Here is a 17244-nt window from a genome sequence, read left to right on the forward strand (position 1 = left end):
TTTTCTTTTAATTTACCAGCATCTGTGGCTGCGGGAGGACTTTGATAAATTCCGCACAAACACACAAGTAATTTGAATAATGAAGCGGGGGCCTTAACTGAGTTAGGGGGCATCAATCTGTCAACGCCGCGACGTCGCATTCTGTTGCATGCGCATGCGCACAGTTTGAGTTCGATGGGCTGCCTGCCACCGGCGGTCGGCCGCCAAAGAGCGCAGCAGTCAAGACATCGCGTGCCGCCGGTTTCGCTCCTCCTGGCCTGGAAGCCAAATCCGCAGCAGATCCGCGGATCCGCAGCTCCGCAGACGACCGCGTGGGTCGTCGCAGTCATCGTCGTCTATCAATTAAACAAAGCGGCGCGGCGGCAGCAACATCGACATCAAATGCAAGGCCGGCACGGCTGCCAGGTACTATGTTGAGTAGGACTCCAACTCCAGACTCGACTCCTCGACGCGGGGACCGGGTCTCGAGACCCCAGTCTTGGACCCAATCCCGATCCCGATCCGTCCGGCCACCCAAAACGCTGCTCCAGTTGCCATTTGAGCAGCGCTTCCGCGCTCTCGGCCAACCAGTTTCGTTTTGCTTGTTTGTCGGCACTGCAAAAATTAACGTAAAACATTTCATTTAATAGCTAAATTAATAAAAAATAAATTTGAAAAACAAGTGAGTTCAATACTGCTTGGTCGAATTTATAAAGAATTAAAATTTGTATAATCAATAATCTTTTTTTGCACTGCAAACTATTTCTTTAAGTGCAACCGTTTTGTTTGACTTGGTTTGGTTTCGTTTCGTTTTGTGTGTTTCGCGGGTCTCGTGCAGGACAAACATGGAGCATTATTTAACTACACAATTCGTGCAACTCCCACGCATGCAAACGGCAAACTCCAAACAAAACAAAGCTCCCCCGAAAAAAACGAGGCTTTTCGCCCGCAAAAACTGAAAGCGAAAAATGCGAATTGAGGGTCTTGAGGTCTGATGGCTGATGCCTGTTGGCTGGTTGGCTCTCTTAACTCTTAACTGATGGCCCAGCGACCGAAATTGGCGCAAAAATGTCACCAGCCTGCACTCCCAGTTGGAAGGAATTGGGTGGATCGAGGGAATCTCGCGCAGCCATCGATCATCGCAACCGGCTGAAAATGTCAAATTGGTTTATCAGCCCACAGGAAAGGCGGCTTTAATGTCAGTTTAGCAATTTGACAAATGACTTGCGATAATAAAAATGCTGAAAATGTGGCACGTTGCCTGCTGCATGCGGCTGTGTTGATCTGTTGAAATCCGACCATTCGTTCAATGAACCCTGGTCCTAGAGTGTGGCCAAAACCAAACTGGCCACAATTATGCTATGCTGTCCTATCGAGAGCTGCTAATCGGCGATAAGGCCAGCGCCAGAGCTTGTTAGCTTGTTAAATCACATGTAAGCGTGGCTAAGTTCGAAGATTGACGATCGCACATCGCGGCCATCGTCGGACATTCATAAATGAGCAATCGCCGGAGTGTATCGCATTTCAGTTAGTGCAGCTCAGCAGCCCGAACAACTGCCACAAATTACACGCAGCCCGGCGACAAGGGGCATTAATAATTGGCCAACTAAATGCCATATCGAAGTCGCCTGGCATGTCTTATCAATAAAACTGTTTGCCGGCCACGCCCGCACACACGCACTCCCAGGCAAAATTCGTATCGTTTCCCCTCTGCTCTTGTCCCTGATTTCGATTCCGATTCAGATTCAGATTCCGATTCCAGGATGACAAATTGCGCAAATCCATGAGATAGTTTTTGGCTCTTAGCATTTGCACGATCGCCGGGCCGTTGCATAATGTGCCGCCTAGATTTGTATCTGCTGAATGCGCCATGTTGTTGACTCAAAACGCTGTCAAAACGGCCAGCCAGAAATGATTCGTGCGATAAAGCGCCAAAAAAGACAACGGCAAACAAACAAATGCAACAAATGCAGCCAGCAGAGTTGGGCAGTTTTTGGGGTTTCTCGGACTTGGGCTAGGCCCGCTCCACTGACCGCCGGTCAGGCACGGACATTTAATAAACATTTTTGCACCATTTTTCAGCCGCCCGTTTGGCTGCCGCGACTGCCGCTGTCACTTCGGCTAATGGCCATCGTTAGCTGGTCATCTGCGGTCGGGCTTATCAATTTATCAGCCCGACTGCGCGGCAATTAGCCAGTCTAAGCGTCTAATTAAGTTGCGCCTGCACCAGCAGATACAAATGCTGATCGATGGAGCAGCCTCGGCACTTGCAGATGGATGAGCAGTCGCCGAAATGGCTGAGATGGCGATAGCCAGGCATGGCTGTGCTTTTGGCCAGGCTAAGCACTTGACTGGTTTAAAGCTCAGGTTCTTATGGTTTTCTTTTATTTGCCATATTTTGGCATACCGATACCAGCAATTATTAATCTGTTTTGAAAGTGCGTTTATTTAAATTTGTACAAACTTTTATTGAAAAGTTTTGATGTAAAGTGTACTTAATTTATAATTTTTGGTTTTTGCTTTTTAGCCCTTACATCATTTACTGAAATACAGTGATATATTACAGCAATCATCCTTCTGCGAAGCATTTTCCAAGAAAGATCAGACAAAAATGTTTGACGATGTGATATAAATATATATAGAAATATATAAGGACAAACAATATCACAAAGCCTTCGTTACGATACAATCTAGTCCCGCCTGCTCGTCAATTCCACATCCCGGTAGAGCTGTTCGAAGAACCAGCACTCCTGTTCTGAAAGGGTCAGCACAAGCGTGTCCATTTCAGTTCCGGGAAAGAACTCGAGTTCCTCTGCAGAATTATTGGACGGAGGAGGCTGGATGTCCGCTCTGAAGTCGCGTCTGCAGAGGGGACAGCGTGAATCCCGACCCAGCTCCAAATACTTCTTGAAGCATGCCGCGCAGAAGGAATGACCGCAGGATATGAGGTGCGGATACTTCTGCTCATCTAAACAGAAAATGCACGGGTAAGAAGTCATGATCACTAAATCGGAATTCCAAGTGCGGATTTCGCGTACTGGCTGCACTTGTGTCACTCTTATATTGTTTGACAGGTTGTGGAATACAAAATATAAGGGCACACACACATGTAGACAACGCTCTGTTTAGTAAAAAACTAATTTTTTTTAGGTTTCCCAGACCTTTTGCAATTATCGTCTGGCTTGCTGTGATTCAACGATTTTGGCCACACTTAACTGGCAACATTTGACAATAATAAGTTATTTATTGAACAATCTTATAGAACAAGGTAATTTCATATATTTAACTATGGAAAAGAGCCAAAAAGTTGATTAATTTCGGCATGAGTTGGCAGGAGGTCGTGATGCGAAATCTGGCATAATGCCGACATATATCGATAACATTGTTAGCAAAGGCAACACCTCACCACTTCATCCCAGCTGCACCCAGTTCTTGATGAAGTTCTCATTGAGATCGTGTTCGGATCGCCGCAGCCCGTTCCCAGGCAGCTCTTTTGCATAATTCCATTTAATCTCGGCCAGAGTTGAGGGCAATTTTCAATTTGCCTTGCCGACGACGCTCCTGTGGCTGTTATTGTTAATACTTACTCGTATAGCCATTGTTGTTGCTGAGTCGCCGTGTTGTTGCCATTCAAATTGCATTCAAATCAATTACATTCGAACTAAACATAATTCATGTGGTATGGGTTAATACAACAAATTACAACTGACATTTAAGCAGAAACATGAAACGGACAATTTAACATGAGCCGCAGCCAGAAAGCCAGAAAAAGAGAGACATAAAGCTCCACGAGCTCCACAAAGCCAACTTTTGGGGCTTACTGGGCTGAATGGGCTGGCTGGCAGGCATCATATGCAGTCGAAAAACGGCCAAAAAGATACAGATACGAAAACCGAATTCAACTTGAGTTTCAAGTTGGCCCAGCCGCGGTCGACAATCAAAGCATAAGGCTGTGTGACCTTCAGTATCCGTAAAATGAAAATAAACAAAAAGACTGAAAAGGCACGAAAAAAAGTGCAGCCCCACCACACACAGGCTAAACAACAATAAAATTCTTTTCTCACGATTGTTGACTTTAACACTTGCAAGGGGAAAAAATGACCAAAAAGCAACGTAAAAAGTTTCGAGTGCGAGGTTACACTTAAAGAAGTTAAAATTGTATTATTTCAAACAAATTTACAAAATTAGAACATTTAAATCGCACTACAAGAAAGCCTTGATCTTTATATTTTTGATTCAGAAAAAATGCATTCTTCAAAATGAATATAATTTCAGATGAATACAGGTTCTCCAAGTGTACGAGTATTCACTGTCATTGCCTGCGAGTGAGAAATAAGCCTCGGCACAATGAAAATGAGCAACTGCTACTGGGAAGTGGTTGCCCGATCTTGCGACAAATTTGCAAGCGGCGATCTTCAGGCGGAAGACGTTGAACTGCCCTGCTCCACATGCATTTCAATGGAAGCGCAATCGAAGTGGAGATAAATGTTCTGGTCAGCTTTTGTTTTACTTAATTTTATGTGCTTTGCATACTTTCGCAGGGCCAGGGCACGGTATTAAGCATTTTGCCAGCGTGCCGAGCTCATTTATTTGCTGCACTCTGTTTATCGATTGAATGCATTCTGGTTTTTGCCTTCTGCAATTAAGTGAAATTTATGTTACTGCTGGTTCGTCGCTTGAGTCTTTTGTTTGCGGGTCGCGCGCCAAGGCACGTAAATTGCCAAAAACACAGAGACGCAAAAATGTGTTTCCTACTTAGCGTGGGCAGACAGTAAGCCGGCTCTGGCACTGGCCAGCTCACATTGGCTATCCTGGTCCCCAGCTCCTCGGCTCCTCATTTTAATCCGCCGCGTTGGTGGCGTGCATACATAATGCATAATTACCGGTTTCACTTTTCTCTCTCGTCTGCGATTATCTTGGCATGCCTTGGCGTTTTTATTCCACTGTACAGATATTTTATTTTACAGGCATTGCGGTTTTATTGCCTCGCTCGTATGGTTTCTTCATTTTTAATTTTTATGATGTGTTAATGGATATTTTTGTGACATGACCTCCTGGCGTGCCGTTGTCGTTCGTCAAGCCCTGTCCATCCGTCCGTCGGCCGGTATTAAGTTCAAAGCCTCAAAGGGGGGAGAACCCGCAGAAGAAGGAGCAGGAACTCGCTTCGAGCCCCAGCCGTATATTATGTAATCTCTGCCAGTAATTGAAGCTATTTAAAGCTCGTTACATGGCAAGGACAGTGGAGCAGACCAGGGCGTTCATCCCAAAAGGGGCTGTCAATCAATCTGAGCGACTTAGTGCAGTCAGTGGGCGCTAGGTGGCGCCGCCACTGGCCCTCTCCCATTTGGCCAATCATCGCGGTTAAGTGAGCTCCACGCAACCGAATGTGACCCAATTCCATCCCGGCTGGCGACTATCGACTTGTCGCTCAAATTGCACGCACAGAGCCCTCGGACGCGGACTGATTACAGGGCCCAGGGCATGCAATTTGCATCAATAAAACTGGAGGCAGGGAACTGGTATCTGCAATCTGCATTTGCTGCTCCTGCTGCTGTAGGTCAGTTTGCAAAGCGCAAAAAGCAGTCCAGGCGTTGATTTGTTGCCCGCTTCTGCATTCTGGGCCTTCAATCAAGTGACGATGGGCGCAAACAAGCAGCAGATGGACTCATGCCCCTCCCCGACTTTCATCTCGGCCGCGTCTTAACCCAAAGCTTCTCTTATCGGATAAGAGCCAGGCCGATGGTTTGACGGGTGTCGGAGCCACTTGATCGGCCAATAATTACTTTCTCTGCGGCCTGTTATTGATTTCGGCTGATTGCCGCCATAATTTTATTATGCATCATTAAGATAAAGCTGCCCCAGCCATTTGCAAATTGTTTACAGCATATGAAATCATCTTGAATATGCCCAAATCTCCACCCATCACATCTCGTTCCCCAAAATCTGTGATCATTTTCACAGGCCTCCGAAATAAGACTTTCCAAAAAGCCAAAGACCAAAACATTATTATGTGCAAATGTGAAAGGGACCGTTGAAAAACCCATCAAGAAGTTCGGAGGGAAATAAAATTACATATTTGGTTATTGGTCATTTGAATAGAAGCCTCTTGTAAATGTTACTTTTTATGAATGGCCCGAAATGATTCATATTTTATATTGCCTAGTTACTGCAAGTTGATTTTGGGGCCTTTGAACTCTCTGGTCAAGCATCCAGTTTCGTCAGAAAACCATCAAGCATGAAGGTTATAATTTTGAAAAATTAAGACGGCAACCATGAAGGATAAGCGTGCAAAAATTAAGCAATAACTGGAAGTGGCTTTATACAGTATAGTTCCAGAACACTGAAAGTACAACACATTAAACTTATTCGATTTGAATGATCTATACTTTTTAAAACAGTAACCAAATTTGCGGAAAATTGAAAAAACCCAGATTTCCCAAATTTGAAAGCAAATCGATTGGGATTTAAAAAACAAACTCAGCGAGGTATAACAGTCCATATTTGGGCTACTTTTTTCAATGTTATGATCAAAATACCGAATATTTTTTCACAAAAAATTAAAGAAATGATTTTTGCAAAAATATGAATATTTAAGTTGGGTTTTTTGACTATAACTAGACCAAAAATGGCCACACAGGTAAAATAAGTACCGTTTTTTACTCCTAATTACCAATTCTAACCATCCATATCACTTTTTGACGGACTCCGTAAAAATAATTTTTTGCCAAATTTTCGCATTTTTTGTAAGGGGTACCATCATAAAAATTTGCGAAAAATTTGAAAAACCCAAATTTCCCAAATTTGAATGCAAATCGATTGGGATTAGAAAAAAAAAACTCAACGAGATATGGCATTCCATATTTGGGCTATTATTTTCAATTTTTTGACCAAAATACCTAAAAATTAGGAAAATGATTTTTGGGTTCATCATTTTTAAAGCGGCTTGCCCTTTTATATTACTTTTTCTTAAAATCACTTGTGCACAAGCTTATACATTGTTACATTTCTTATGTGTCAGTCGAAGCTGGCTAAATTAACTTCACTTCACATCAGAAATCCACGAAAATAACAGAAATTTACGGCCAAGAGGGAAGAAGGGGAAAACTGCATCTTCCCTGCAGTCTTCAAGTGTTATTTTCTGACAGCTCGGACGTCAACTTTAAAGTGAGATCTGTCATAAAAGAGCCAGCGCCGCTTTTGATTTTGATATTTTTGGCGGGTCTTTGGGAACAAAAAATAAGATCGCGATATGGGGGAAAAAAGCTGCGAGACTTGCAACTGCCCAAAAATGTATGCAGATTTTTAATTAAAGCGCGTTATCAACAAAGCCCGGCTACAGCAAAATAACCAAAATAAAAAAACAACGCAAACCGGTTGACCCGATAGCCAATTTGGTCGGGACTTCAGACCCGACATTTTGATCGTCTTGGAGTGGCACTTCCTTAATTGGAGCAAGCATAACAACAAGTGCAAGCGCTAATTTATTATGTTATTTAATAAATACAATTAATTAGGAGGGAAGCGAGGAAGAGTGCAGAGGAGCTCAACGAAACTTGGCCACATAAAAATTACTTAATAATTTCCATCAAAAATAATTAATTTCAATATTATTCAAGCAGAGAGTGGTTTTTAGCCGCCGGCATTGCAGCATCATCATCAAGTTGAGCATGTCAGCGGCAACGGCGTGTTAAGCATTACTCTTGGCCTGCCCTCAACCCCTCCCTGGCCAATTGCGACATAAAAATGCTTATTACTTACAACAGAACATGCAGCACGCCCAGAGGCGACTCACAATTATATATACATTCTCATATATACCATACCATATTTTGGCATACCTACTGCCCCGCTTCCAACTCTCCTGGTAACTTAAATCAATTGCGGCATATAGCGGCAAGGCTCAAGCTCCGACCTGGCCCAAAGAAGATGAAGAAGATCTCTTGGCCTGTTCGCTACGCTTGAGTAATTTCGCTTTTTTGGCGGCTTTGTCCTTAGTGGCAAATGACTTGGAGACTCCTGGCCGGCGGTTTATGGCATTTTATGCTACTTATGCAGCGCTGCTGCGTCCCCGAATGACCGTAATTAATCAATTTGGCCAAAATGGCAGCGAACCAGCAGCGGATCGGCAGCGGGCCGGCAGGACGGCAAAGAGGGCTTACAGATTGGTCAGCGGCAACAACGTCCGTGTAATAACAATGAAAACAGCGTGTGTTGCTGACCGACTCTCCTGTATTCGCTGTACCCACTGCCGGCTTGTACTGTACTCATGCATATCCGCACACCATAAATTATGTTCGCACAGGGTTAAGCGCATTATTTAAGCATTCATCACGCGCTCTCCCCGATCCCATAGCTCAGTTTCGGGACCAGTCTCAGTCTCAGTCTGGGTCCCAGTCCCTGATGGAGCTGGAATCCCCATTGGCCACCGTTGCCGTGTAATAATTTTTGAAATTTATGTAAACAGTGTTGATTATGGATGAGTTATGTAGCATGTTCTACCTTTTGTTTTGTTCGCACTGCCGGCCGCAGTTAATTTTAAGCTTGTTTTGCAACTTCGTTTATCAGCTCCCTTCCTCCAGATCTTTGAACGAAAAAAAGCCACCTGAGTCATCCTCCCAATTGATGTCTTTATTAGGCCGCAGTCACTGTCGCTACTCGGCTGTCAAATATTGAAAGCTGACCAGCGGCGCTGAGCTCTACTATTGATATATTAAAAGGTCATTATTGGAAAATATTGTTTTTTCCTATCTTTGTCAAGGAATTCTTATAGGCTTGGTTAATCAAATGTAGTTGCTCCAATATCTAACCATTATTTGCAGATGGGTCCACGTCGATGCATGTCAACTTGGAGGAGCATTCGACTTGGTTAGCCCGACAAACGGACCACGTTCATGCATTGTTCGCGTGTTTGTGCAGCACATTAAAAATTACACGAGAAATTGTTTGGCACAACTGGCAAACGTTTTTCGGGTGGCTTGGAGCGGGAATTATGACCCGCGGGGCCAAGTGGCTGGAGTTGAGCCATTTGGGTGGCGCCTTTTGTCTTCGAAACGTGCCACAGTCGGAGGCAAAGTCGCAGTTGAAGTCGCAAAAATAGTGTGCCACATGCGGTGCTCGTTGCCTGCAACGTTTCATGCGCGAATAATATTTTAATTCTGTCGATCAGCCGGCACGTTCGTCGAAGCCAATCACACAAGAGCCAAACGGGCATCGACATTTATGTCCCTCCCCCCAAAAAGCCCCAGAGTGCTCGAGGTGCCCAAAAGCGACGCATGTCACGGGGAGTTGTGGGTGCTCGACTCCGGCTAATGGGGCTCTTAAGCATGTGAGCTGATAAAAGCGACAAAACATTTAACAAGTAATTAAACATAAAGCGCGCCCCACATGAGTGCCTGCCTAGTTGGCTGGCTGGTTGGTTCTACTCCACCACGGCAACTGCGCCCCAAACTGGGTTAAGGACGCTGCACAGCACTCAGCATTACTGCACCACCGAACCACTGAGCCACTGAACCACCATTCTGCACTCCACCCCTTGGGACAGCCCCCGCCTATGGCAGCCAACATTCATTTCGATTTCGTTTGCGTTCCTATTTAGTTTTTTATGCCGATTTTTTGTTTTGCCATTTTTCTTTAATTTTTTTCGGGTGAGTTGTAATAGAGTTGCTGAAATTTGGCATTGTATTTATGGCCCGGGCATTGGGGCATACCAGGCATCTGACCCACACCCACATTTCATTAGATATCCACCCTGGGAGCGGTGATAAATGCGATAATAAATATTCAAGTTGTTTTTCTGTGAGTGTTATAATTTAGTGTTGATTAGTTTGCGCAAATAAGAGTTATTGATTCAATTTCAATTAAAAGGATATGTATGTTTCTCGCAAGCGCCATAGCCCCGCACTTCAACACACTCGATGTGCAATACTCACCCTAGTCCACTTTGGGGTCGCCCACGAACAAAAGACTCCAGCAACGAACTTGTTTTGCCCAGCGAGTGTTTGTGTGTGATTGTGTTGGGCTTTTTTTTGGCACCTCTTGCATTGATATGGCCGAGTTATTAATGATGCCTAATGAGTGGGTTGGTCCCCAATGCAACTGCTACCTGGCAGCGAGCGGGGCAATTATGTGTCATTTGTATGCACAGCCCAAGCCCAGGGACATGCAATTTGGGTGTAGTCTCTGACTAAAGCGTTTATTAACTTATTTTCGTAGGGTAACTCGTACATTTAAGTGCGTGGATAGTCGAGGAGCATTACAAGGGCACCGAGAGCTGCCAGCGCAGGCGGCTTTGCCTTCCAGGTGTCTGATAGCCGGAACTGCAGGAGCACCTCGATTGGGTCGAGGGGGAAGCTGTAATAACAATATCTCACAATATTATGGGTCACCTTTCAAGCAGCCAGGCATTTAACTCACATAGGACAAACACGATTACAAACTATAGCAACACGAGGGACGAAACACTGGAATCTGCGCCTAGGAGGCCTGGTCAGAATGATTGTGGGACAGTTGACGCATGGTAAAGGTAGTTTCTGCTGGACAAATCACAATGAAAAACAATGGATTTCGCCACTCCAACTCTTACCTGGTGTGCGGAATCCCTCCTGGATCTTGTAGATCTCGTTCAATTCCCGAGCACTGCACAACGGAGTGTCCACCTGAGTGGTTTCGTTAAATCGACCGTAGTCGATTTCATAGGCCTGCAGATCCTTGTTGTACAGCACCACTGGATCGAAACGATGTCCCCAAAGGATCTCAGTGTTAATATAGCTGGATCTGGCTTGAGTGCTCTGTCCAGTGGACTCCACGGTGCCCTCCAGGATCACCACGATTTCGAACTTATCCTGCAGCATATCAGTGGCATTGAGATTATAGAGCGGTGAGTTCTCGTCGATCTTGTGCTCGATGACCATGGGCCAGATGAAGAACAAATCAGAGCCGGAGTCATCAGTACCGATCTCCAGTTCTGTGAAGTACTGTGTCATCACCTCACCCTCCTTGGTGCTCTTTGTCCTGATCAACTGAGCCCTCACTCCGGCTCCAATGATGTGTGACTTTCGCATGTCACCCACACGGAACATCAGCGAAAGGGTGCCATCACGTTGGCAAATAACGGCGTGTTTGGAGAACAACAAAGTCTGTGCCCGCTGTTTGGCCCTTGTCATTTTGGCAAACACTATTCCGGCCATAAATGCTGAAGACATCACGCCGTATATGGACTGGAAGCACATCATGAAGATGGCCTCTGGACACTCGGGCGAGGTAGTGCGCACTCCGTATCCAATAGTATGCTGCGTTTCAATGGAGAACAGGAAGCAGGAAGTAAAGCCATCGATGGCCGAAACACAAGGCGCCCAACCGGATTCCTCTAAAAGATGAAATTGTCATAGAATCACTGAGTGCTCTTTATATCTAACAAACCTTGGTTTTCTGGCAGGTGAGGCTCCTCCAAGTCTCCGTGTGTGTATATAATTAGCCACCAGATGAGCGCAAAGAAGAGCCACGACAGGATGAAGCTGAGTGCGAAGGCCAAGAGAGTCCACCGCCACTGCCAATCCACCATGGTGGTGTACATGTCCTGCAGGAATCGAACTCGCCGTCTTTGCAGGTGCTTCTGCACCACATTGCAGTCACCATTTTTGAAGACCGCTCTTCGGCGAACACGTCTCATGCTGCCAGGCCGGAAATTGCGAGATCTGCGAACAGAAAATAAAAGTATTTATACATAATGCCTAAAAGTGTGCAATGTATTATCAATCTTTTGGATTTCATTTATATTTTATGTAGCTTCAACCTTATGGTCCACATTTGAAATTTGAAACTATTTATTCATTAATTTAATATAGGATAAAGAAATTATAAAATGTGCCCACTTAAAGTAGATGTCCCTTAACCCTCTTTGCCTGGAGATTCATATTCATCTTTCCTATTACAAATGGCAATGAATATGATTTCTATGATTTATGCAAGTGTCAGATAAAATTGGATGTCTCGACGTCGTGTTTTTTAATTTGCGTAAATTAAGTGTGCGCTTTTGCACTCGTCTGTTTTTGGACTGGACACACGAGAAGTGCATCTAATTAACACAGTCGCGAATGCCAATGTCGCAAGGCGGACAAATCGGACAGATTCAGATCGCAATTACGATTCACGGCAATCTGACCCATCCACTCTTATAACACTTAATTACAGCTCTCCCACAAATTGTTTGATTTATTACCCCTCTGCTTGTCACAGCAGTGCATTTCCAGAGGGCTGGATGCACTTGTCGATGGTTACACCCACGTGACCTGGCATTTCTCGGATGCCAATTACCTTAACCCCACATTGACACTCGCACTACTCGATTAATTGGCATTGTGCCGATTGCATTAATGCCGGCTAATCAAATTTGGAGCTCAGTGGGCTAAATTTGTGCCATATGAATCATTGGCTCGCTTTGTAGAATGTCGACAATAATTAATTACATTTTTGAGCGGCCCACGCAATAAACAAATAAGAAAAAAAAACGAAATAGTAAAGAAAGTGTCTGGGAAAAGGGAAGCTGTATCCGATGGGAAATCATTTGGACAACCGTTTAGCAGGTGACAAGTGTGAGAACAAGATTACGTCAAGATTTGGAGAAGGCACAAAAGTCAGACAGGCTGGCCTAATGAATCGCATTCGTAGAGCGCATCTAAATCATTTGCACTGCAATCTGCAGCCAGGAAAGCAAACTAGAACCGTGGGCGTAGCCATATAAATTACAACCGCAAACTGCGAGCGGCACTCTGCTAATCAGCTAAACAAAAAGCCCAAAAGATGCGACAACGTGACACGGACGCACGGCGATGATGGAAGTCAACTTGTCGGCAAGTTCAAGTTGAATGTCAGGCCCCTTGACGAGCTAATTACTTGGCGGAAAGCCGGCGGAACTTTGCGTAATTGGGTAATTGTTGCCCGAAGCTCCTATTTTTACTTTCGCAAGTATAGTTCTTACAATATTTATAAAGAGCTCTAATTAGCGTAGTGGTGTAACAGGAACTATGCATTATTAAAAACCTCACAAAAATATATACAATTTGGATCATGCGCACCCTTTGGCCAGCGAGTGACTCGATCCCTTCAAGGCCTCGTAGTAGACTCCCGCCTGCGAGGGCGTGTGCGAGATGCCCCGCATGTACTGGCGCTTCCACTCCTTCATGTGGGCAAAGGTCTCATCCTTGTCGCCGCCGACAAGGGTTTCCGCGTCGGTGGGATCCTGCAGCACCTGGACATCGCTGAGCGGAACCTGCATCTCTCTAGACGTTTTAACTTCGCGGTGCTGAACGAAACTGAAGCTCCTCGCCTGACGATTCAGCCCAGGCCAACGTTAAAGTGGTCTGAATTTGGCCAAGCAATTAGAGCTGCTCTAACTAATCGGCACTTATTGACCCAATCACTTAGCCCGGGAAAATAGCTTAGAAAATATCCACAACCACTCACCTGCAGCTCGGTTGGCGGGGGAACGGCTTGCCATTTTGGGATAGGCCATAGTAGCTGGTCGGCCTATTCGGCACAATTGTGATGGGATAGGATTGAGGATTGCTGATCACACTGTCCAGCGAATCGGGATCCGCTTCGATGGCCTTCTTGAGCGGTTGGGTGTTCTGGTCGCCTCCATTTGCCTGTGTTGTTTTTGGTATGGCCGTAGAGGTGGGGGCCGCCGAGTGGGTGGAGAAATTAAAACGCATCTGTGGGAGGTTGAGGTGAAGGAGATGCCTTTTCAATTAATTCCCTTGGCGTCGAGTGGGCAAACAGAAACTTGTGATAAGTGCAACCCAGGTGCGAGAATCTATTTTTTTGCCAACGTCGTCAGCTGATTCACACTGATTTTTGAGGTCCGCTGGCAAAATATACAACCATATACTTTATCAGTTTATTTTATTTATGGAATAACGAGCAAACATTAGCCACATTATTCAACCATAAAAATAGCAGATATTCGCCACATTGTTAAACGATTTTTTATAGGCAGCTGCATAAAATCCAGGCTTGAGTTACTGAAATTTAAAGCGCTTCCGCAGCTAGCTTAGATTTTCGCACCTTTCTGTACTTTTCACAAGATTCGAGGCAAGCACTTGTAAGTCGAATAATTATTGAACATCAGCACGCTTAAGCTTAAGTAGTTTTATCACCTTTTAAATATTAAATTGATTGACACCTTCAAATCGAGATTTTGTTAGATCGCCATTGTTTTGCAAAAGAGCCTCAACATACTTTTGGCACTTTAAGATAGCATGTGGCGAACAGATAATAGGCACAATGTTTTAGTTTCACAAGCTCCGTTTCGTTATGTTTTGCCGACGCGTGTCGTTCCAGAAATGAGATGATCTGGGGACTGGAGATCAGAGGGCACTCGGTGCTGTGCCCACAGAAGCCGCAGCCACAGAGCAACTGTCACAGCGAATCTACGGATCCGCAAGTCCGACCAATGGATTAAATGACGGCCGACTGAAAGAACATTTTTCCAACTAAACAAAACTTGTGAACAGAAAGCGGTGAGCTGTAAGTGACACACACATACATGTTCAGGAAGAGAGAAAATTACACACTGCACATCGACGATGCTCTCACAGATACTGTTACCGAAAGATACAACTTGCGGCTGTGCCGCGGAAAAAGTTCAATTGAAATGATTCGTAAATTGAAAGCGAAGCGGAAGATAAGTGCGATAAGCTCATCTTATCAACGAAATCAGAAGGCAGAGACACTTCTCAATGCAGGCGACCTTGAGTCAACGACGGGGAAGGGGTGGCGCTCGCTTGATATTCTGTGGGCCCCCGTGTGTTGTCGCAATATCGATAGGTTAGCCCAGAGAGTTCTGATTTATCAGATACGACTGTCACTGGATCTCCCTATTTAAATAGACAGCGCAAACAATGGCCCTCGTTTGTATCTTGGCTCGGATTCGAGTACAAGGTGTCGTATACGTAATATCTCAGTGTTTACCGTCGACTCACGCGCATTTTGGCTGCATTGTGCAAACACAAATAATAAATAAATTGTGACGTTAATAACAAATATATATGTCCATATAAGCATCGCTGTGCAGTCAACGGTATGGTCATGCGTAGTTAATTTTGACGGCATTAAGCCAATTAAAAGCGTTCACTGCCATCATAAATCTTTAGCTATTGTGATGGCCTCACTTGAACCTATTTAAATTTATTGAAATTCTAAACAATCCGATAACACTGGAAATTTGTAACAGCGCTATAGGGCCAAGAACTGATACTGGCCGAGATCAGCGATGGGGACACGATAGCTGGGGTCGCTCACTAGCAGTCCATCGATCAACTGGGTGGCCTCCGGACTCATGACACTTTTCATGTCCTTGGGATACGTGGGTCCACCACTCATGATCGCTGCATAGACCTTCTTCTCATTTTCACAGGCAGTAGCAAAGGGCATTTTACCGCATAGCATATAAAACAGAGTAACTCCCAGCGACCAGGAGTCCACTTGATAATCGTATCCCAACATTGCGATCATCTCGGGTGCCATGTAGCAAGGAGTGCCGCAACGGACGTTCAACTTGCTTCCACGATAGTGAGTGGCCAAGCCAAAGTTCGCCACTTTGACCATTTTAAAGTTCCACTGGTCGGATGTAAAGCAGACCCGCAGATTCTCCGGCTTGATGTCCCGATGAATTACCTGAAGTTGGTGCATATGCGCCAGTGCCGATACCGTGCATCTCATCACCGATCTGGCACACGCCTCCGACAAGATACCGAGCTGCTGAATCACTTCCTGCATGTCACAGTCCAGGTACTCTAAAACCAAGTACATATAGCGCTCATCCTCAACCGTGTACATCAGCTCGATGATGTTTGGATGCGACTGAAGCTGCCGCAGCACCTCCGCCTCCATATAGGTATCTCCGCAGTCGTTGCTCTGGGTCTGCTTGTTCACCATCTTCACGATGCACTTGGTCTGGCTGGCCCTGGTTTTCCCGCGATATATCAGTGTCCTTGTGTTTTGCACCACGGGCTCTATATGGCTCTCAATGTAAAGCTGAATGGCTTCGGGCAGGTCGAGAGACTTCATGCACTCCAGGGTTCCACTGTCAGACCGACGTTGGCGCCAACGTTGACAAGAATCCACCATTCGCTGGAAGTCCTTGTTGATGCTGTAATTGACACTAACTACTTCTTCATTCTTACAGCAGCAAATCACAATGTCGGTTTCGCTGAAACAGCTCAGCGATCTTAAATGCGATCCGTCAGTCCGGCGGAAATTAGCGATTGCTGATCGCAAAACCACATGGCGTTTTAAAGAGTCGGTGACTTCTTGTAGCAGAGCCGGAATGTCCTTAAAACGGGCTTGAGAGACGACCATATTAACGCCCTTGAAGTGTCTATCTCCGTTCCGCAGGAAGCACACCCGCAGCGCTTTTTTGTGTAGTGGAGGACCTACCCCCCTGGAGGCAGAACAAGTGAATTGGTCTGACATAACGCGTTAAAACGTTAAAAATATTGGAAAATGAATGTGGTGTAAAAAAATATACGAAAGAGTAGTGAGATACTAAGTAAAATCTGGAATTGTACTGTGTAACCTGGCTTAGCTTCCCTAATTTGTGAAGGCGATTGCTTGGCCATCTCCGTTTCCATGCGGTAGAAACAGGCATGTTTCGCTCAATGCTCTTCCGCAATTCCCTGCCCCAGAATAATTTATGATCCACTAAATTGTGAATGGCAGCGACTCGACGCGGATGAAGAGCGCCAAAGCCGCTGGAATAATTGAATAATCAGCTTTGTCGCCCAGTGTGTGTGCGACCCCCGATACTGGAATGAACTCGCAGCTGCCCCCTGACAATCCGTTGGCGGCCACTTAAATCGCGTCAAGTGCAAATTTGTAGTCCATCAGAGTGCCACATGGGGATCCTGGGGTGTAATTTGTTTTAAAATTCACGCAACGGCTATTTCTGTAATAGTCAACAAATCGATTCGGTTGACTTTCTCAATTAACCACCTGTTGAGAAATTTGTATATTTATTGTTAAAATGATGCGAAAAATTAAGTTGGACGTCAGGCCACTGGTTTTTATCTGGATCACGTTTGATTTATACACAGCATTTTGCTTCTGATGGCATATATAGAAATATAACGATTGGGTTATTGGGTTATTTAAAGGCGTTCGATTATAAATTTATGCAAGGCAGCTTTCTGCACAAGTCACTTCATATTTTTTTTGGTAAAGTAAAGTCACAAAAATTAAGAACTAAATTTATTTTTCTTCTTAAAACTC

General features: G+C 44.9%; 3 protein-coding genes across 7 annotated transcripts; all 3 read right to left on the reverse strand.

Annotated features, from left to right (window-relative positions):
* Positions 1 to 2430: 2430 nt before the first annotated feature.
* LOC27206435 (E3 ubiquitin-protein ligase rnf146) lies at positions 2431 to 3127 on the reverse strand. Its single transcript, XM_016174871.3, has one exon. It carries the CDS (start codon positions 2976 to 2978, stop codon positions 2670 to 2672), a length of 309 nt encoding a protein of 102 aa, XP_016035889.1. The 5' UTR covers positions 2979 to 3127; the 3' UTR covers positions 2431 to 2669.
* Positions 3128 to 10150: 7023 nt separating this feature from the next.
* LOC6729238 (G protein-activated inward rectifier potassium channel 3) lies at positions 10151 to 14473 on the reverse strand. Of its 5 annotated transcripts, none has more exons than XR_001599886.3 (6): positions 14133 to 14473; positions 13441 to 13688; positions 11398 to 11672; positions 10562 to 11344; positions 10393 to 10511; positions 10151 to 10329 (listed from the first exon to the last, which is right to left on the reverse strand). XR_001599886.3 is itself a non-coding variant. In XM_016174869.2 (5 exons), exons 2-5 carry the CDS (start codon positions 13686 to 13688, stop codon positions 10232 to 10234), a joined length of 1404 nt encoding a protein of 467 aa, XP_016035890.1. In that variant the 5' UTR covers positions 14133 to 14473; the 3' UTR covers positions 10151 to 10231. The 5 variants fall into 5 exon arrangements, 2 of the variants coding, with proteins under 2 accessions (XP_016035890.1, XP_016035891.1); XR_001599885.3 differs by having other exon boundaries at positions 10393 to 10508; positions 14133 to 14471; XM_016174869.2 differs by lacking the exon at positions 10393 to 10511.
* Positions 14474 to 15129: 656 nt separating this feature from the next.
* LOC6729239 (serine/threonine-protein kinase GG21441) lies at positions 15130 to 16576 on the reverse strand. The gene has a single exon (XM_002104524.4). It carries the CDS (start codon positions 16447 to 16449, stop codon positions 15211 to 15213), a length of 1239 nt encoding a protein of 412 aa, XP_002104560.1. The 5' UTR covers positions 16450 to 16576; the 3' UTR covers positions 15130 to 15210.
* Positions 16577 to 17244: the final 668 nt, after the last annotated feature.

This window comes from Drosophila simulans, chromosome 3R (assembly GCF_016746395.2).
Source record: "Drosophila simulans strain w501 chromosome 3R, Prin_Dsim_3.1, whole genome shotgun sequence".
NCBI classification, from domain to species: Eukaryota; Metazoa; Arthropoda; class Insecta; order Diptera; family Drosophilidae; genus Drosophila; species Drosophila simulans.